The sequence below is a fragment of the Morus notabilis genome, unplaced genomic scaffold (assembly GCF_000414095.1).
Source record: "Morus notabilis unplaced genomic scaffold, ASM41409v2 Scaffold1568, whole genome shotgun sequence".
In the NCBI taxonomy this organism is placed as follows: Eukaryota; Viridiplantae; Streptophyta; class Magnoliopsida; order Rosales; family Moraceae; genus Morus; species Morus notabilis.
Window position 1 is genome coordinate 224,143 of NW_010368046.1, and position 21,514 is coordinate 245,656.

The window sequence follows — 21,514 nt, forward strand, 5'->3', positions numbered from 1 at the left end:
CTTGGTCCTCTTGCTAGCTCAATTTTTCTCTGAAATGAATCTAGAAATTAATTTGGATTTGATTTTTGGAATCTTTTGTTCCTGTCCTTGCACTACAAGTGCAAAGCATAGTCCCCTCGGGAACTGTATGGTCAGCGCGCTATTACCACATGTAACGTGGAAATATCTTTCAGGGGAAAAAAAAAAGTAACGTGGAAATATTTATTTCATTGTCAAATAAATATTTTGCAATTTTCAATTCTTGAAAATGTATTAAGTTTTGGACTTTCCGAAACCTAGAAGGTGACTAGCGTAAATTGTCCAATTTACAAAAGTTGTAAGTGAATTTGTAAGTGAATGAGCTGTGGCACTAATACGCTGGATTTTCGTTCCGCAAATTTGAGTTTTCAATTAAAGTTGATATGAGTTTTCAATTCAAATTGAAATGTGATATTTTCTGATAACTTTTAATTATAGCATAAAAAGTTAAATGTGACATTTATTGAGAGTTTTTAACTGTAAAAGTTTAGAATTAAAAACTCAAATCGGTGAAATGAACGAGATCTAAATTTTACTCCCCGAACTATGCAAAACAATTGAAAACACCCAGTTCGTCTATAATACTACAATACTTGTAATTCTATTAAAAATTTAAGAGATAAAATGACACAAAATTAAGAGTTCATAGAGCACTAAGAAATTAAAATAGTTTGAAGTGTGTTTGAACGTTATTATTTAAGTGTTCAAGAATTAGACCAACAAAATCAGGCATAAATCTAGACAATCAGGCCTCATTCATCTCGTTAATTCAAATCACAATTTATGTTTTTACTATAATATTTTTTATCACAAAAATTTAAATTTAACGTTTTCAATTACAATATTCTCTCACATGAATTCACTTTTAACTCAAGTTCTTAACTTAAACGAACGATACGAATGATTTGTATACCAACTGTAAGTAGTTGGCAAGGTATTTAGTCCCTACATCTACCGGACTTGCTTATCCTCAGCTGTTTCCCTATCTAGATGTGCAATCCCACCTATGTACTCAATCACTCATGGGCGTTTGGTAAATGAATCCAGAATCATGATTCTAAATCCTGATTGAGAATTAGTGTTTGTTTACAGCGATTCTGAATCATGATTCAGTATTTGATTTGGATGATTCAGAATCTAATGTTATGTTTTAAACTAGAATCACTCATGATTCTAAAACCACCATCCTCTTGATTCAAGGTGATTTAAACTCTTGATTCTGAATCATAGTTTCAGAATTATGATTTGAACCAAAAATCATGAATTATGGTTCTAATTTTAAAATTATAATTAAAATCACCTTAATTTGAATCCTCGTACCAAATGATTCAGAATCATTTTCTCTTTCTTCTAACGCAGGAAAACAGGTACTTTTTTTTTCTTTAAAAAAAGAAACTTTGTATTAAAGAAAAGATTCATATACAGAGAAGATGAAGAGATATCCTCAAACAAAAAACCTTGGGGCGGGGACACAGGTACATGTTGAGATTTAAGAAAAATGCTTGGAACACTACCGGTAGGCGCTATTTTCTAGAAATATATGACCTTTCTGCAGCATCATTGGCGAGTGGGGGAAGCGGGAGGTGGAACTTTCGTCTTTCCAACTTCTAGGAAATCGGAAGCAAATTCTTCGTCATTTTTTCCCAGCATGTCTTTCAAACTACATTCGATATTCCTTTGTTTCAGAATCCAGAATCTTGGTTTTATCCTCTTCTCCAAGGAATAGCTCAAGAATCTGGGATATTCCACCACATCCCTTACTGGCTTTTCCATGGTGTTTATGAGAAAATCAAGCTTTGGTCTCAGAACCTCATCAACGCTATATCCGAGCAAAGGCGAGAATCTACGAACCATGAACGCGACATCCTTCTCTGACAGCCCCAAGTTCATTAAGTACCTCATCCTACATACCAAAATTCCCAGATTAGCTCAGAAAACAACATGGAATTATATTCTAATCTAGACTGATATAGGAGTTGACACAACAATTTCTCTCAAAAGTTGTAATCGATAGAGCAAACGATAGAAGAGGCCCAATCAAAATCCCTTAAACACCACCTTGGACCAGATTGAGGAATCCACCCCAAGCACTATCCATTTAGGCCCTTAATTCGAAATGTCCCAAACGAATCCATGGGCACGCCCAGTGGCTGGCTCAGTATGCTTGCTCCTACATCATGGACTACAGCTTTTACAGAATAACAACATGCATGCACTATTGATGCAAAGTCATGGCAGAAGATACTATACTGATCAAAAGCCGACTCAATCGCAACTAAAAGAGCTTGTTATAAAATTTGATTAGAGATTTGAGAGAAAATCAGGGTCTTGCTCTCTATGTTATGGATCATCTTCAACATCACATCAGCTTTTTGCTCTATAGACGTGGAGGTCATGATTCTGTACTGATTTATCTTATTTATGTTACATAAAGCTGAAAATAAGATAGCCAGAAGCTAATCATGCAAATGTCAGTTGTGAAGTTGTCCCAAAAACGATTGTTTTACTTGCAGTCATTTTTCACAACAATGAAGGTGTATAAAAATTAAAATATGTTAAAAGAAAAAGAGAATTACCGTGGAAGAAGAGTTCTTTCAGTGTCAGATACCAGTAACTCGGGATATTTTTTTATAACCCGAGGAAAGTGAACTTGAGAAACACCAATAGTAGCAAGAAATTTAAGCTTCCTCGTAAGAGTTCTTTCAACACTGGTTGCAAATATTTCTGGACAGCGACAAAGAATACTTCCACTTGTTTCTTTCTCAAATCCTAGCTCTTCCAAAAGTGAAACCACCTGTATAAAGAACCACCAACAATTGCTAATACACTCAAAAGGGGCAGGAAAAAACCAATATAGTCCATATCCTGTGATGAAGACAGATGATACAACAAATAAGGAGAAAAATCATAAGCTAAAATATAGCCAATTTTGAGGTCAGTGCCAATTTGGGCCGTAAATATAATGTTGAAACTATCTTGTTGATCTTGAACTTTAAAGGCAAAGACATCAGATGCCAATCCTGATAGGTAACAATATTTGCCACACTTGAAGTTATTAAAGAAAGAAAGTTATTACAAGGCGGCAACATCAAAAGTTTCCAAAGACTCATTCCTCCCATGCATTAATGTTCTTTAAATCACTATTTTCTCATTGAAGGCTCCTGGAATAGTGAATTATCATAAGAAAAATCTAAAGCATGAAGGGGAGAGCCTTGATTAGTATTGCGAATTATCACACTCAAAACATATTGGCAACTCAGAACGGGATTCTGATAAGAACATTTTCCCATGAGAGACATTACAATTTACAGCATTTAAATTGGGCAAAGTGAAGAAACTACGCCCACAACTCTAAAGAAAGAAAATATTATGAACTTAAACAAAGAAATGAGATATACCCACCTCAATGAACTCTTGTTGTTTCCGTAGCAATATCTGAGGGCTTTTACTGATAGCCTGGCCCAGTTTTTTGTTTCCAACACCCAACTTGCCAATCTCTTCAACCATCAACTTTATCTTGCTAGTTGAACTACCCAATAAATGAGGCCAACTTCTAATTGCACCGTCAACACTAACTTTAGGCACCTATCAAGAGGAGTAACTTATCTTAAAACTAAAATCAAATTAGTTAACAAGCATTCATTCAAATTGATCTACCGTTCATGCCCTACAACAAAAGAAATCTACTATGCCACTAGTAAGGTGACGAGATAAAAGCTTGAGTCTCTTTTGACATGGACAGCATAAACAAAACATGTAGCAGCATCGCGAGGAGCTTATTTCCGTACCATAGGCTACAACTTCAAAAAGAAGGAGATGCACTGAGCAAAACCAGCACTTGAAAGAGAATAAATGATAGGTCTTGGAATTAGCTTGAATAATAGAGTGTGGGTCTGTTATTAAGTTTGTTAAGACGGTTTTGTTCTGAATAGTTTCTGTTGGCTGGTGTAGAGAGGAATAAATCAGGGGACAATTAGTTATAAAGGCAAGCATTAGGTCGGCAAAAAATGATATATCCCCAATAAAGACAAAAGGAAGAAGAACAAAACACAAAAAATGGAGGAGTTGATCATCCAAGAGAACAAATGGACAATTTAAATGAGAAGGATGGGAACTTGGCGATACATGAAAACTGGAGAACATTCTTTTGATTTCTTAAGAACAAGTAATAACAAGCTTAGATTCCTCCAGATTTGTGCCAGAATCAATTTATGATCAGCTTAGCAATGCGCAATGACAGCAAGAGTTGGCTAGCTCAACACATAAGCCAAGTAATATTCCTTGGTACTGAAATATGAAACATGTTGAAACAAAAGAAGTACAAGATCTTAACATTTCTTTTATAGAACTTACGAAAAAAAATGAAGAAGTTGAAAGGTTTGGATAGCATACCTTTTCTGTGTCAAAGAAATGCAATATCTCCTTGTAATTCTCTTGAATACTCGTGGATATAATCCACGAATATTTTATTAGCAGCTTGCCAACATCCTTGTCCTCAACCCCCAGCTGGAAAATCCAGGAAAATTTCCCAAAGGTACAACAGTAACATCAGAAATCCACGTAGGTGCATGCAGCATACAGAAGAGGAAAAAATGAACAAGAAAACAATAAAAAAACTTTATGCAGGACAAAAGACAGGGAAAGAGATAAGACAGTCAGAAAAAAAAAATTAAGAAAACTCAGAAAACTATGCAACTAAAGACTAGTAAAACTAATGTGGAGCTGAATAATGTTCTACACCCGGTATAAAAAATTATATAGTTTTAAAAGTTGAGGATTTGAAACCTGCTACTGATACCCATGAGAAGACTTGTAAACTGACTAATGGAGATCTTATCATTGCCTGCATTTATCCTCATTCCTACACCTTGGCTTGCTGATTAGTAAAGGAAACTGAATGCCAAAACTCGTGGACAGTGCTTTTAATATCCTTATATTAAGTGCATAACAGGATCACTTGTTCAATTTTTGATGAGCTAGATTTTTTACTTAACAAGATGTTCAAGCCCTCCGATGTTTTCAATAACTATTGCATGGAGTAAGTGAGCCGAATGTCAATTCTCCAATTTCTATTGTAATTGTCAAATCAATTATTGAGGTTGAAAATGCTTTTGTGCTTCAGATTGTTGCTTCATGAGGGTTGTCCGCACTTTTGCAGTTAAAACTTGAAAAGTCAGATTTTTGGAACCACAGAGAATAATGTAGTAGGCGATGTCAGATAATTATGCTTAACTAGGAATTCAGGATTGTTCTATTGATCATGGTTTATATACGTGTGTGTTATCACTTATCATGAATGAGTTCAAATTTTTTATTGTTATTTATTGTATACAAGCTTCTTGAATTCCTAGTCAAATTAGTATTGCCCACCTATAAATAGGCTATTAAGTTAAACTTTCTATCTATTAATCGATGAACAAACATTTTTATTCCAACTATTCCCTCTCTTGATTCTATTCCTCCCACTAATTCTTCCTTTTTTTTTCTTCTCTATTTATCTTCTAATCTCTTTAGTCCTACATCAATGTGGTATCAGAGTACTTGGATAATTTGTTCAAAAGAGGGAAAAATAAGTGCTTCTTAGGTATCTTTTATCGCTTTGATCAATTTGATAATCAAATTCAAGCTAAAAAGACGAGTCCAGAATATTAAGAAGTATAAATGATTAATCACTGATACCAATTGATGCAAGACCAAAAAGAGTAAAAGAACGATACAGAAAAAACTAAAAAGATGAATACACAAGAGAGAGAATAATCATAGTAATATGATAGCTTTATCCAGAAGAGTATGAATGATGACATGAAACTCGACTAGAATAAACTCTTCCATTTGGATAATCATAAAGCTATGATTACAAGTAAATTCAAAAGTAATTAACTCCCAGATTTGCACCTATCATAAGCGTTTAATCTCTTTCTTGACTGCCATCAAAATCCCATAAAAACTGAGAGAGACGTAGGATACCAAATAGATATAAACTTCATACTAGCACATCGTTATGTTAAATAGCTTTTCTAGCATCAAATAAGAAGTAATGCTAATCATATTAAAAAAAAAAAAAAGGAAAAACAAAAAAACAAAACTGTTGTTGGTTTTGCTACTACTATAAAGAGCTTTTTAACCCAGCGTCAACAAGTGGATAAACAGAGAATGAAATTTTGCAAATTCAGAAAAATAGAGTTGGAACCAACATAAAAGCCAGCATAGATATTTTCACCACAGCATGTAGTTGCAGAACAATTAAAAGTTGATTAAATCATATAACTTATGTGCTTTTTAATCCATAAGTTAAGATTAATAAGTAGTCGTGAGAATCATTACCTCCTTGAAAACCAGCATTCTTGTTTTAATGACTTCAACTTTGTAAAACATAATTGGTGGAAATGTTAGAAGTATGTTTCTCACACATCCTCTAGAGATTCCCTTATTTTCAAAAAATTCCAAGATGGTGTTCATTTGAGATTCCAGTGGTAACAGAAGAAGGCGCGGAAACGATTCCACTAAATAACGGAAAGAGATATCTTTGGAGCTCAACATGTCCAAACCCCCGCGTCTTGCCTCAATCTGCACCAAAAAAAGAAAAAAAGTTTTATCAATTCATTCAACAGTGTGAAAACCTTGTAAAAGAAATTTGCAGCTTCAAAAACAGATAACTGTAATTTGGAAGAAAGATACCAGACCTTTTCAAAAAAGGACAAAGTTTGCTGCAAATCTTCATCTACTGGAATTGATAAATGCCTCATCATACGGCGAGCATTTTTCCCAATGATTCCTCCATCATTACTGCCAGAAAAGAAGATTTCCTTCATATACTTGACCTATAAGCCAAATGCATGATAAGCAGCAGTTTTTCACTTGATCAATAATTAACCTGCTTCTAACCAATATTCAACATTCATCTTCCTCATTAAATATTACGTCAAAATTCAAGGTTGTTAACCAGTGTGGTGAGAGGATAAAAGAATATGGACAGGGCTATACCTTATCTCGAATTTTCAAACCTAACATAACTATTAATTGAAAAATATCAGCTTCTTCAAACATATATCACGATAAATTGACAAATTCAAGGCGAGTATCTTAAGATCCTTTAGCCGTATGAGTGAAAAGAATCCCTCAGGTTAATCTGTATCATACCTCCTAGATTATTTACTTTCTGGTCGCTCTTGCAGGCTAAATACACAATAAAGAAAACACAATTATTGGTGACAAACTAATTTTACATAAGGTAAAACTAAATTCATATTCTTATTTGCTAGACACAACCTAATAAACATTCTCTTTCACGTCACAGAGAAATAGACATACATTTCCATTAACATGCAACAAATATCCCCTACAACCTACAGGATGTACGCAGGATTCAAAATAAGTAGAACAAACTAAAACCAAAGCCCCATTTCCCATCATAAATCTTCTATACCCAATTAACAATCAATTTTGATTAAATATTTAGCAAAAAAAAATCAATTTTCATTAGAAGAAGTTACCATGGAATGTCAACAAAGAAATCACCTCCAATATAGTAATATGTACCAATCTAACACAACAATTTCCACCAAAAGATAATGTCAACAAAGAAATAGGCAATCCAACAAACATAACTTTTCACCCAAAAAAAAAGAAAAAAAGAAAAAAAGAAACAAAGAAACAAAGAAACAAAGAAACAAAGAAACAAAGAAACAAAGAAACAAAGAAACAAAGAAAGAAAGTTGGGTTTGGTCTTGACCTTAGCAATGAGAGCCGGGAGAGTCTCAGCCGATAGATATCTGGCGACATTCATGGCGGAGGAGAGGCTCAACCCAACAAGGCTCTCCAACAAAGCAACCTTGCCATTATCACCTTTCTCCTTGGCCATACGAATCACCTTCTCCTTAAACCCCATTTCCATTTCATTTTCACTATTCCACGAGCTCCACAACTCAAGCTCCTCCAAGTCCCGGACTCCCTCCACCAGCATACCCACGTAGCGCGGAGAATTCTCCGATATGGCGGCGGAGTCCTCCTCGGAGACTCCGAATTCGCAGAGAACTTCGAAGAGGGCTTCCTGGGCTTGCTTGAATTCCTCCGGAGAGGGCGTGGGCGCAGGGGTGGTCGGTGGGGCGGCGAGCAGGGGATTGTATTTATGGCGGCGGTGGAGTTTGCGGTGGTGGGTTCGGATATGGTGGAGTTTGGTGAGAGAGAAAGAGGAGTTGGGGAAGAGAGAAGAAGATGAGAATGATGAAGAGGAGGTTAAAGGAGTGCTGAGATTTGTGGGGAAAGGGAAGAATTTGGAGGACATGGTTGAAGATGATGATGTTATTGCTACATCCATTCATAGAACTACACTTTCTAAACTCTCTCTCTTTCTCTCTAAAAACTCTGGTGGCAGTTTGTGTCCTAAAACCCTCAAAAACTTAAAACCCTGATTTGATTTAGTGAGGAGGCGGAGGAAGTTGGGAAGTTCAACAGAAAACGACATTAAGTTTGATTGGAAAACGACATTAAGTTTGATTGGAAAACGAAAACAAGGCAAGATGAATGTCATTATATGGTAGGCCCATCTAATAAAATAGTTCCATTTGCCTGTTTTACTCATTTTAACTTTACAAAATCATACTTCTCTCTCCTATTGTATTTTTCATTAATTCTTGTCATATTTATGGTTTTTTTAAGGTTATGACCGTATTTTTTTTTGTGTTAATTAGTTTCAACTTTCAAAAATATTTATTAAAAAGGATAATTATTTTCTACACTTGGAACTCGGTAGAAATTAGCATTCTATGAACATATTGCGTTTGAGCGAGAGCCAATAATTAGTGTGGAACCGCCAATAATTACGTTAAAAAAAAAAAAAAAAAAAAAAAAAAAAAACTCGAACCCTCTTTTCCCTCTATAATGTATACACACACACACCGTAAGTTAGTAGTTTCGTTAATAAACGTTGGAAAAGTGAAGATTCTTGTACCATGCATATGTTCGACTTTTTTGAAGTTATTTTTTTGAGTGTAATTTTTGAGTTGAATTTGAGTTATAATTTGAGTTGAAGTTAGAATTTAAATAAAATTGAATAAAATTGAATAAAATTGAAACTTAAACGTGAACTTAAATAAAGTTAAAATTTAAGTTGTCTTTTTTAAAATTTTTTAGACAAAAAAACATGTCCTTTATTTTCCTTTCCATTTTATGCTTATTATAATGGAGAGAGCCATTTTAAACAAAATAATAGTAGAAACAGGAAATAATAATAATAAGTGGAGACATGTTCTCTTGGGAACATGAATGATAGAATTGAATTTTCGATCGAAAAATGTGAAATTGGGAAGAAAATGATGTTAGAGATAGAGAATTTGCTGATTACAACTTTGGGTTGGTTTTTTTTTTTCCAAGAAGAAAATGTATTTTTTTTTTCAAGCAAAAAAAAAAAAAAAATTGTTGATTACGACTTTGGGTTGTTTCTTTGCGGAGACATCTAAATATATTACGACATTGCGTAGAGGGATTTTAATAAAACTGACTTAACCAACTTTTTATTTCCTTTATTTTGGGCTTAAAACGTTAGATCTCAATTGCAAATTTTCATTGGATTGATACTTAGTATGAGCTTTAGCGGTAGAAAAATAAAAAAAAATCGGAAAAAAAGATGTTAATATCTACATACTGACTTCCTAAATTAGTAAAGTGTAGAAAATAATGTATCCTTTTTAATAAATATTGTTGAAAGTTGAAACTAATTAACACAACAACAACAACAACAAAAATACTGTCATAACCTTCAAAAAAAAAAAAAAAGCCATAAATATGACAACAATTAGTGAAAAATACAATAAGTATCTCCCTTTTTTTTTCTTTTTTTCCTAACCAGAAAAAAGTATCTCCTTTTTTCCTGCGAGGCTGCTTATTAGACTCCGGTTTTTGCTACGGCATTGAGAGAGAATGCGAGTCCCACTCCCATGATCCCATCAAACTACACTTTGTAGACTCACGCTCTCGTGAAATTTGAAGAAAACGACATTAAGTTTGATAAAGAAAACGACATGTTATCTTGTGAAATTTTAATCCTTCTGTCTCTGCATTGTCAAGCTCGAGTTGTCATCTTCTTTTTGTATGTATTCACTAGTATCTAGTTGTTTTCTTACTAGCTACTAATTATTAAACTCTGTGCACGTGCCATGCGCGGATAACTTTTGGGAAGAAAAATGTTGAGAATATTTTGGTGAATTTGGAAATTGCATTTAGCACCTCTGTGAGAAAATCCACAGCTATTCCAAATAGCAACACTTTCTCACCTAAAACACGCTATGATCAATTCTTCGTCCCCAGTAAAGTTTAAAGTCCCGTTTATTTCATCAATTCGAGTTTAAAATTTAAACAATTTTAAATTTTAAATTTTATTACAATAAAATATTTTTAATTTAAAATTTAAATTTTATTACAGTAAAATGTTTTAAAAACAGTCACATTTAATTTTTTTATTACAATAAAAAATTCTTATATAAAACCACATCTCACCCAAATTAAAAACTCAAATATTATCGACCTACCAAATATGAACTGGACTATTGCAACTTTAACTGGACTGAATATGAACTGGACTGTTGTAACTTTAGACCTTTTTTTTTCATGGGGTAACTATAAACTACTTGTACGCTACTTTTATAGACTCTTTTTATGGGGTAACTATAAACTACTTGTACGCTACTTTAACGAGTAAAGTGCGTCAGTGGCTTTTCTATTCCACTAGTGGATCCAATAAATTGTCCGAGTGAAAAAGCCTAGTAATTATAAAACTAATAATAATGTTAAACTATATTTACCTGCATAAGAGTTGGTAACATCAACACAAACAGTTCGTAAATATGGAAGCAATTGTACCTGGAAACAACATGCATGTACGAATAGTACTTCTACCTTTCATCGCAAACCGTACATATAGAACAATAAAAGAAGGGGGAAAAAAAAAGAGTTATTTCGTCAGAACTTCCATTTGCCCATAATATACGTCCCCTGCCTGCAAAACATGCAACTAAACTACCTACCTTTGACAACACAACACAACACAACAAACTTAAACGACAGTGCTTTTCTTGCTAACAGAACGTATATACTACATACATCATACAAAAGAGTCAACAGAGTTCAAAACCAAGGGATTTTCATTAATTCTTCAATCATGCCCAAGTCCCTTCGAAAAGGGGTTTAGCCGAACCAATCTCACCAAAAGTCCGAACCAAGTCGGAACAAGACTTCTCCTCCTGATCACACTCCTCTGCCTTCAGATCAAGCCCCAACTCCTCTTCTATGTCATCCGAGGCCGCGATGAGCAAGAACTCGCACCCTTCGTAGTTCAAGAAATCCGGCGGATCGGCGGCAGCGAACCTGCGATGTCCAAACTGGCCTTGGAGATGGGCGGGGAATGCGGCCCTGCGCTTGTTCTGAAGACCCCGGAACCGGGGACTCCCCGGCTGCTCCGGGTTCTTTATCTGGATCAGAAACGAGCCTTGTCGTTCGATGTTGAGACTCCTGGGGCTCCATCTTCGCCTTGTTCTCGGGTGGGAGTTCCAGCTTGTAGACCAAATGTGTGTGCATTCTCTTTTTCGGGTTGTGCCTCAGAATTCTGTAGACACCCTCACCTAGGGCTCTCGCAGCCGGCTTGTGGCGGTGACCTCTTGTTGCAGTATCATACTCCTCTGCAGTTCATTTGCGAGGCATATACGTATAAGTACTCGTATATGCAGCAGAACATCATTGTATGATTGTAATAATATTGACCGCAAATGGTTATAGTTAATGGAATTTGAACTTATTAAAGACTTAGGTTTCCGCATTAAAAGGAAGTGGGGTGGATTAATATCCTTATAAATAAAATAGGTGGTCATTCTTGTCTTTTAATGATAAGAGACTCGAGTTTATTTTACTCTTTAAAATCGTCTTGTTAAGTCTTAAGAAGAAGAGTGTCTTGTTTTATTTTATCTAATTAGTGAGTTATGTAAGAACATAACCAAATACTAAAATGACAAAAGAATTTATGGAACGCAAGTGTTAAGGATTCAATATAAAAGCAAATGAAGCAACATCAAATGTAATGTTATTGATCCATCTTTGATTTGTTAAACTTAATCACAACAAAGTTCAAATTGTTGGGACTATTAAATGAGTGCAGCATGCATAACGTTATGAGAAATCATCTTACAAAGAAAATGTGAATATATGAGGGAATAATTTAGTGGGTGAAGAAATAATAACATATAATATATATACCTCCTTTGAGCGCATTCTTGATATCTTCTATGTCAGTGGTGACTAATTCTACATAGCCCCAATAAGGGAGGCTCTTCTTGGCTGGATCAGGAAGGCTTTTTTTCCCCATCACAATGAACCTCAGCAGAGGTTGCTTCTCTATGTTCACCTCCTAATATTCATCAGATCAATACCATTCGAATTAGCAAGTAATAAGAGTTTTTTTTTTCTTTGGTTCATGGGATTAGAACATAGTTTTAGTTTGAGAACTTATTGACGAGAATTTTTTATTCACGTTTTTTTAAGAGCATAATGGTTTAAACCCAAAAACGAAACGGGAAGTAGGTAAAATAAACGCGAAGAAAGGACTTGAATGAATAATTAAATACCTGGCTTCCATGACCACCTTGAGTAGAAGAGCCAATATCATCATTGTTGATTTTCTTGGAACCTTCCTTGCCAGAATGAGGGTCCTGCTTCTCTTCAACGGGCCTTTCACCGGACTCCGCCCTCAGAACTATATACAGCCTTTGCACATCCTCCGGACTATGCGCTTCTTCTCTCTCTACTTTTGGCCTGTAGAAGAAGAATATTTCTCCTCTCTCCTACACACCAAAATTATAATTTAAAAACAAAAAAAAACCAATTTATGAAAAGTAAAAGATTAAGCCCCGTTTATTTCGCTGATTCGAGTTTAAAATTTGAGTTGAGATGTGACGAGAGCTTTTTACTGTAGTAAAAAAATTAGATGTGATTATTTGTGAGAACTTTTTACTATAAAAAAACTCAAATTTTAAACTCGAATCAGCAAAATGAACGGACATAAGATATTACGTATAGAGTAGAAATGACCTGAATTTCGACCTCCGGATCAGGTCTGGTCTTGACATCTTCGCCTTGTCCCATTCTTAATAATATTTGATACTATTGATTTATGATATGATCTTCTTCTTATGATTTGAGAAAACAGAGAATCTGTCTGTCTTTAGTTTCTACTCCTATTTTCTATTAATAGCAAAGTAAAACGACGGTGAATTCTTTTTTACTTGCAAAAAATAAAATAAAAAATAAAAAATAAGCGACGGTGAATTCTTTGTTTATGAATAAGCAACGATTAGAAACTGCCCACTGGACACGTATCCGGTTGAAGTGACAGATTGTCTATTGTTGGGATTCTGGAAACGACGCGTGTTTTTCTTAAAACTTGCACATTTCGAAGATGAATCTAGCGGAATCCAGTATTAAGTTCTAGCTTTTTATTTATTTATTAAAGAGAAAATTACCTAAATAATTTTTTTTCGCCGTCGGGAAAAACTTTATATTGGTATCCAAAATTATATTTTAGTATTATGTGATTTTAGTAATTATAAATTAGTACCTCAACGTTTTAAAAAATTATTTTTAATATTTATTTTTTGAAAGTATAATATTAAATTTAACTTTCTCATTATTTTACTAAAAATTAAAATTTTTTGAAAAGATTTGAAAAAAATTATTTTTAATTAAAGCATTATTTTTTATTTTTATTTTTAAATGTTTAAAAAAAGTCAAAATTTTTCAAAATTTATTATTACTTTTTTTGTTAATTAATAAGAATGATAACTTTGATATTTTACATTTTAAAAATGACCTTAAAATATTAAAAAATAATTTTTTAAAACGTCATACAAATTTAAAATTATTAAAAACACATAGTACTAAAATACAATTATGCTCACACATAGAGTATTAATATGAAAATTTTCCTTATGTTTATGCCATCTAAAATAGGTATGGTTTGGTTGGAGGATTCAAACCAGTGTGTATATAAACCTTTTGGTTCAAATTTTGTTCAAAAAGTGCGGTCGAAATTATTCTAAAAAAGAAGTGTGGTCGAAATCAAACGTGCATATCTTTAGATCTAGTTCGCTTCGTTAGTTCAAATCATAATGTAAATTTTTACTATAATATTTTCTCTCATAAAAATTCAAGTTTAAATTTAATTTTTATTGTTGCAGTGTTTTCTTTTACACGAATTTACTTTGTAACTCAAATTATCAACTTGAACGACGGAACGGATATAGTCTTACTTTTTGCTGGAATGTATTTCCATTATTATATCCCATCGAAATATAATGTATTTTGATGATGTTTTAAAGATTCAAAACTGCGCAATTAAATTCTAAGAAAAAATGTACAATTAAGAAAAAAAAAAAAGTAAAAGATTTTTCATTTGGATGCCTATACAAGTCAAAAAAGAAATAAAGGATTTTTCATTTGGATGCCTATACAAGTAAAAAAAGAAATAAAGCATATCCAAGGGACACTGATCAAGGTGGGAATTCATCGTCCTCTAATTGTAGACATGGAGTTTAGATATTTTGAAAATGGGTGCGTGTATCAAACAAACTTCAAATTGATATCATCGCAGTGAAAACAAAATGCACTCTTTTCTTCATTTTCAATCTTTATTGTCGTCCATATCTACATGTGACACTTCATTGTCATATATTTTTACATGAGAACATACTTTAGACCCTCAGGAACTTGGAATTTGACGTTTATGGCTTCTCTTTTACTTTCTGGCATACTTTTCTAGATTTAGTCTATTCAAACTTTAAACAAAATAGATTTATTGCCAACTCAATGCAAACAGTGGAAGTCTGGAACAACATATAGAGTAATATGGATTTTCCATATTGCATCACAGGAGCTGCCATTGTCTGTCTGCTAAAGCCTCTAGGTTTCTATCTTCAATGCCTTCTTTGGCAACACTTTTCTCAACCTGCACTTGATTAGTTTCCCGCCACTGATGATGCGCATGAATGAGAAATTCCGGGCCGCGGATCAATTATTACCTCCTGCAAAAATGATTTCCCTGCCATGTTATACCTCCAAAGATTTTCTACAAAGGTAGCTTAATCTCCAAGCAAGAATAAACCTTATACATGTCTCAAATGCCATAAATAGATATTATTCTTGGTTTTCTGGAAACCATGAATTTATTGTTTTGTAGTTTCCAAACAATAGGCCATATGCCATAGTCATAATGATTATGCAAGTATAATTAGGAGTAAACTAGCAGAGGTATGCAGCTTTCGATACCATGAGGCATGAAAGATTGTCATTTGTGAAACTAATCATATCTTCCTCTGTTATAAACTCAAGACTTCTTGCTGTGATACCATATAAGTTTACCATTTTTCCGAAAAAGCTCAAGCTGTTAGGAGGTGAGTCAAAAATAATTTTAAATTCTATCAATTAGTTATATTAAGCCATGAATCTTTGATTCAAAAGCTTTCTGTTTTCAGTTGTCTGAAAAAAAATAAAAAATAAAAAATAAATAAGCACCTGTCTCATTTTAGGTGTCCAAATGGTTTCAAACGTTTGAATTCTCCCGACTTACTTGTTGGACGGAACTATTGCTGTGATGCGGAAAGAAACCAGCACCGCCTGCAAAGAAATTGTAGTTCATTTTTGAATCAGCAAACTCTCTCAACTTGTTTAGCTGTGGCAAAACTTCAGTACAAAGATCCGGCCTGTCTTTTCGTCTGAGTTCTGCACACTGTAGCGATAGCTTTGCGAAGCACAAGGCTTCTTCAAGGGGCCAATCAGTCACTGCCGGGTCGAGCATCTCTGAAAATGTCGCTCTCTCTATAGAGTTTTGAACGTAGTGTGTCAGCCCCATTGGCGGCTTGGCTGTTATCAACTGCAAAAGAAGGATTCCTAGGGAATAGACGTCAGATTTCACACCAAGCATTCCTGTCTGTTGGTACTCCGGATCGATGTAGCAGAAAGTTCCAGCTGTGGAAGTAATGTGGTACTGTGTTACGTTTTCAGCAATCGCCGGGACAAGCCTGGCGAGTCCAACATCACCTATCTTGCTGACATAGTTGTAGTCCAGCAAGATGTTTCCAGGCTTGAGGTCGCGGTGCACTAATGGTTCCGGCTTGGTCTGATGAAGAAAGAGTAAACCCGTGGCAATTTCTGCTGCTATACGGAATCTGATTTGCCAAGGCATAAATGGGGTGTTCCCTTTTGGGAAAAGATTGTCATCTAAGCTTCCTTTGGCCATATATTCATATACTAAAATTCCATACTCTGGACAGGCTCCTAGAAGAAGCACCATGTTGGGATGCCTTATGCAGCTGAGTATGTCAATCTACACTTGAAATATAATGGAAAAGTTAAACAACCCTTCCTGCAATATTTGTTAAAAATTGTCCTTTTCTTTTTCCTTTACATTCTGAGGATTACAATGTGTGACCGTAGGAAAGCTAAGAATATTAGCAAATTGTGGGTCTACTTGATAGATAATGCTTTGAACCAAAAGGTTCAAATGAATTAGCGTTTACAAATATTTTTGAAGCTTGGTTCAAATCAATGATTTGATGTCGTGAACCAAAAAACCTCCAAATTCAGAGTTTATGCCCTATGTTTTCAATGTTGTTAACCAAAAACTCAAACCACATGTTTCAAACTCTCCTTTCAAACCATAAAAGCTCAAACCAATCATATCTCACTTGGACTGGAATCAAGTTTTTTTGTTTGAGTTTTCAATCAATAAAGACTATATATTATTAGCAATTCAAGTTACTTACCTCTTGCTGAAACTGTGACCTTCCTTGAGCAGCATCTGGACGCAGAACTTTGACTGCAACTGGTGTGTGATCGAGGTAACACTTAAATACTGGACCATAACCCCCTTCCCCAATCTTGAGCCTTTCGGAGAAGAAGTCCGTCGCTATTTCAATCTCTTCGATACCATATCTCCTATATCTGCCATCACTTTGGGCTAGATTATCCAACAACTTTCGCATTTCCTTCGCTTCTTTGAGCGATTTCACTTCTGTGGATGCTCTTTTTTGCGTTTCAAGCTCTGCAATCCTCTTAGCAGCTTCTGCTGCTTCCACGGCAGCCCTGCACCTGGCTTTCTCTTTCTCTGCAGTTGCCCGTGCAATTTCCTCAGCCAGTCGTGCCTCTTCTAGCTTTCGCTCGTCCTCAAGTCTCCAGTGATTCAGCTCCTTTTCCTTCAGTATAAATCACATTTCTTTTGGATGAGAAAAAGAAAAGAATAGAATAACGTTACTAGAGCAAAACGGGTGAATTCACATAGCATGTCATTGGCATATAGGGACATGAAGAATTTCATCTGATAATCTTATTATTACCTTCTGCTTTGCTGTTAATGCTTCTCTACAGGCAGCACTATACATGTCCATTGTTTGCTTTAGCTCGAGCTTCAGCCTTTTCATCTCAGCTTCAACATCGTCCTGCGTGTTTCAAATCAAATCGAAGTGAGCCTCAGCCGGATCAAGTACAAAAAGTCACTTAGTCAGAACTTGCACTGCCTGCTTTAAAGTTGTCACCAAGCTGTTTATCCTAGGTAACCATGCTAAACCATAATAGAGATACAATCTGAAATTAAAATAGCATAATTCAATGCTAAAGAGAATTCTTTTCAGACATTGTTCATTGTTGAGAGCTCATAATCTTTTATTAGTATCCATTTAGTTAGTACCCGTTTACTTAAAGTTGCCATTGAACAACTTCCACATGAGTCTGTAGCTATAAAAGTATTATTGCAGGAAGACTATCCTCTCAACAAATCTTCCCATACTCTTAGAATGGTAAAATTTTGCAGCTAATAGTACAATCTTAAACAAATTCAGCAGTCTTTTCTTTTCTTTTTTTTTTTTCCTTTTGTTTTTCAGCTGAAGTAGTTCAGTGGGGGTTATTGAGAAAGACAATGCATATCAGATCTTGTTCAAATTTAAGGAGAAAATTATATAACATTGTTGAGATCATAGTGCTGATGAACTGAGTGGTTATACTCAGACGGAAGCAGTTTCTTTAAATATACCAGTTTAGATGCATCTTACACTATATGAAACCTTTTAACCCAAGAAACTTAACTATATAAAACCTCTTACTTGTAGACTTTTAGATTTAAACATGCGAGTCCATTGAGATTACTACCAACTGCTTGCATTGTTATGTGTGTGGTGAATATATGTTTCTGTCGAAGTGATCATATCCATACCATACCCAGTGATGACCATGAGCACGACGTCCGGCCACTCTCCATCGTAAACGAGACATCATGCAGCAAACTGAGGTCCGTGAACTTTGGACCGGATCGGAATGAGCCAAAGCTGTTGTCCGAGCTGGTAGAAAGCCGTGAGGTTCGGCCTGGATCCATGTAATCGTAGAGAACAGAAGATGTTCTATCTGTGCTTGGCCTGTCAGAGCTGACAAATGATATGTCATCATCCAATTCAGACAAACGACTAGGAGAAATCCCGGGAAAACCTCTTCTAGCAAATGGAGACCTGTGTTGGATCACGGTCACAGGATCAGATTTCAGAAGAATTACACAGTATTCACTACTCTATACAGCACAAATTCACCATATGATTGTCCATTGTTGTATTCATCAATTTTTTTTTTACTGATGCGGGACCAAGAAAGAATTGACGTAGATAGAGAAACCAGAGAATCAAGAGAGGGAATAACTCAATATTCTCTATGCATCTTCTAATGTTTAATACAACCGAAGCCTATTTATAGATGGAATCCTAATTCACTACAAAACAAACGTATATAAAATAGAATAAAAGACTAGAAGATAAAAGAAAAATTCAATCTAATAAAGTAAATAAACATTCCTAATGGATGAGATAATCTCAAATCCCAAATTATCAGTCATTTTGCCTTATTCACCTTATTGATTCATCGTGCAAGTTGCGAGGCTTGAATGATACTCTGTCTGCTGCTGCATATCCGTGGAGACATTGTTATATTTCAAACAAGCACCCTATTATAACATTGTTTTGAGAAAGCTTACAGTTGAGAGATACAAACCTCTTATGCTCAATCTCGGTTTAGGTTGGTCAATTGTCTTAACAACTTCCTTAGTTAGGTTCTGAATGTGGCTACGCAGCGGAGAAGAGTATGGGGCCTGTCGGGACGAATTTCTTTGTGAGGAGACCTTTCCTTTGGAAATCACATAAACCGTGCAGAAATCAGGTACCCCTTTTGATACACTGCTAGGAACGCTTGATGCCTTGAATCTAAAGATAGAAACCGTTAAATATAAGGAAGCTGTCATTAGTCCACACATATATCCCTTTTGTTTTTTCCCCCTTGTGATATCCAGACTCATTAGTTTATACTTTATACATATATCTATGATCATCTATTGTTTCTATGTGTCTTTTCTCTGAAAAGCGCGTTACAAAGTAAGGAGCTATTGCCCCAGAGCTCATAGGAAAAGAGTGCATTTTATGATTGGCAATAACTTCTCGAGCTCTCAAACTGAGATGATCTTGGCGAGTAAATTTCCATTTTCATTGAATGCGTACAAATAAAATTGATAGAGAAATCAATTACCTGATAAAACCATGCTTTGAGGGACTACCCATAATCAAGCTATCAATTGCAGCATACGAGACATACTCTATTAATGCTTTTGCTACATCCGAGTCTTCAAGTACGATATCAAGGCATTGTATCTGACGGAGAGAAAAATGAATAAATAAATCAAAAAACACAGAAGGAAACAAGTTTGTCATAAAAGGAAAAATGGGACCTCTCCAGCTACAAAGAACAAGTACTATATCGATCGTCTTGTTTTCATATCATGTGGCGCATTTATTCATACACATTTTATGTGCACAATCCAATTCATATGCATTTTTAATAGGATTTTGATCATGACCATTTAGTAGCAGCAACATTCTTACTAGTCTCATGATTCTATATTACGAGAATAGGATGAAGTGAAAAATGGCAAAGACGTACATCCTTACGGGTACAAAAACAATGGAAGCTAAGGAAAAGATCTCTGGTTTGCTTCTCAAGTAGCTGCTTATGTGGTGATCCACCTGAATTGTTGGCATCACATATAATTGCATGACTTCCCCCCACTGCAGCCACAAATCACACCATAACTCTTTATCATCTCTTGCCATTATGAAATAAGCAAATCAAGCAAGTAACAGCAAATCATAATGGTCAAATTGTCTTAGCAACATTATCCAACAGGGTTTTTTTTTTTTTTTAATGGATATGTAAATTGCAACATGACTTTTCACTCATCTTTTTACATATAAAAATTGGGTTAGTACTTCATATCATCGATTCCGCCCCAATTAGAGTGTGTAATCCGTTTTTCAACCCCGAACTTCTTAATATGCAATGCTTTTTTGTCTAATTAATCCTTGAACTAAAGACAGTCAAGTTTTTCAATAATTTTTCCATAATGATGTTACATAGTAGGATTTAATACAATCAATGAAATCGGGTGTGATTTATGTGTTAGTTACAATTAAATTTGCATTATTCTTTCTAGTTAATCTCAATCAAAATTTTCTCACACTTTTAACAGAATTCATCATTGTTGAGTTATGACCAACATAAAAATAAACAATACTTATAAAAAAAAAAAACAAAGAACCTCTAAAGTTACGCCTACAACCTGGACAAGAGAGATATGATTGCTTTCATTGCTCAACAAAATCTATTAAAAAGAGAAACACAAACTAAAGCTTGATAGTGAACAAATTCAATACAAACTATTCACTTGAGGTTTTGTTTTCTCTTGCCAAGTAATTTAAGGTTTCACTGACACATTTTGAGGTTCACCCATTAATTTGATGACATTAATCCCTTGTTTAATCAAGACAATATAACACCTTCAATGTTACACTTTATATATATATATATACATATATATATTTATTTATGTGTGTGTGTGTGTGTGTGTGTGTGTGTGTGTAAAACAAAATCATTTTTTTAGTTACATTAAAATTACAAAGAGATATTATTATACCTGAAGGAGTATTGGAAGATTGCTTATGAACAACATGAATTAAAACAACAACTTGGCCTTTAGAAAGAATATTCTCTGCAGCCCATTTCAGAGCAAATTGACTTCCTTTATCCTTGTCTATAGCCACTGCTACCAATCCATTCCCTCCTCCTTTCTTTAGATCATTTTTTCTTGTTTGCCACATTTTTCTTTTTACATCAATAATGTCAATAAATTATTGAACCCAAAGAAAGAAGAAGAAGAAAAAAGGAACAAGGACAAAATCTACAGAAAATTTCTATAATTAAAAAAAAGTTAGTTTTTTAATTTTAAAATTTTTTTTTTTTGGGAAGTAGAAGAACACCTGATAGTTATTGTTATTACCGTTCAATGCCGGCTTAACTGCCTAAGGTTCTCCTTAAGTCAAGGCTCCTCATTATTAGGATTGAAAAGGAGGTAAAAATAGCATAATTTTTTAGCTCT

At 34.6% G+C, this 21,514-nt stretch overlaps 3 protein-coding genes across 3 annotated transcripts; all 3 read right to left on the bottom strand.

Moving 5' to 3' along the window:
• Positions 1–1,466: 1,466 nt before the first annotated feature.
• LOC21397005 (transcription termination factor MTERF2, chloroplastic) lies at positions 1,467–8,411 on the bottom strand. The gene is made up of 7 exons (XM_010114155.2): positions 7,751–8,411; positions 6,702–6,839; positions 6,343–6,585; positions 4,411–4,524; positions 3,421–3,603; positions 2,595–2,812; positions 1,467–1,921 (listed from the first exon to the last, which is right to left on the bottom strand). Exons 1-7 carry the CDS (start codon positions 8,333–8,335, stop codon positions 1,576–1,578), a joined length of 1,827 nt encoding a protein of 608 aa, XP_010112457.2. The 5' UTR covers positions 8,336–8,411; the 3' UTR covers positions 1,467–1,575.
• A 2,758-nt stretch (positions 8,412–11,169) lies between these two features.
• On the bottom strand, positions 11,170–13,146 carry LOC21397006. The gene is given in 5 exon segments (XM_024176105.1): positions 11,170–11,520; positions 11,522–11,690; positions 12,262–12,412; positions 12,630–12,845; positions 13,093–13,146. Coding segments are annotated over 5 exon segments (939 nt in total). The 3' UTR covers positions 11,170–11,171.
• Positions 13,147–15,598: 2,452 nt separating this feature from the next.
• Positions 15,599–21,236, bottom strand: LOC21397007 (U-box domain-containing protein 35). Its single transcript, XM_024176104.1, has 9 exons — positions 21,053–21,236; positions 20,023–20,147; positions 19,612–19,733; positions 19,084–19,292; positions 18,943–18,988; positions 18,263–18,551; positions 17,391–17,492; positions 16,821–17,249; positions 15,599–16,381 (listed from the first exon to the last, which is right to left on the bottom strand). The coding sequence occupies exons 1-9, from the start codon at positions 21,234–21,236 to the stop codon at positions 15,599–15,601; spliced, it is 2,289 nt and encodes a 762-aa protein (XP_024031872.1).
• Between the last annotated feature and the right edge of the window lie 278 nt (positions 21,237–21,514).

What these genes read in the sequence shown, in the direction of transcription:
- LOC21397005 (XM_010114155.2), bottom strand. Translation starts at nt 8,335, where the DNA reads ATGGATGTAGCAATAACATCATCATCTTCAACCATGTCCTCCAAATTC. An exon ending in TCCCGGCTCTCATTGCTAAG is followed by an intron (nt 6,840 to 7,750) that starts GTCAAGACCAAA and finishes TTTGGCTTATAG; the next exon opens with GTCAAGTATATGAAGGAAAT. An exon ending in AACAACAAGAGTTCATTGAG is followed by an intron (nt 2,813 to 3,420) that starts GTGGGTATATCT and finishes TTCTTTATACAG; the next exon opens with GTGGTTTCACTTTTGGAAGA.
- LOC21397007 (XM_024176104.1), bottom strand. Translation starts at nt 21,236, where the DNA reads ATGTGGCAAACAAGAAAAAATGATCTAAAGAAAGGAGGAGGGAATGGA. An exon ending in GTTTTTGTACCCGTAAGGAT is followed by an intron (nt 19,734 to 20,022) that starts GTACGTCTTTGC and finishes TCTCTCCGTCAG; the next exon opens with ATACAATGCCTTGATATCGT. An exon ending in ACCGAGATTGAGCATAAGAG is followed by an intron (nt 18,989 to 19,083) that starts GTTTGTATCTCT and finishes ATGCAGCAGCAG; the next exon opens with ACAGAGTATCATTCAAGCCT.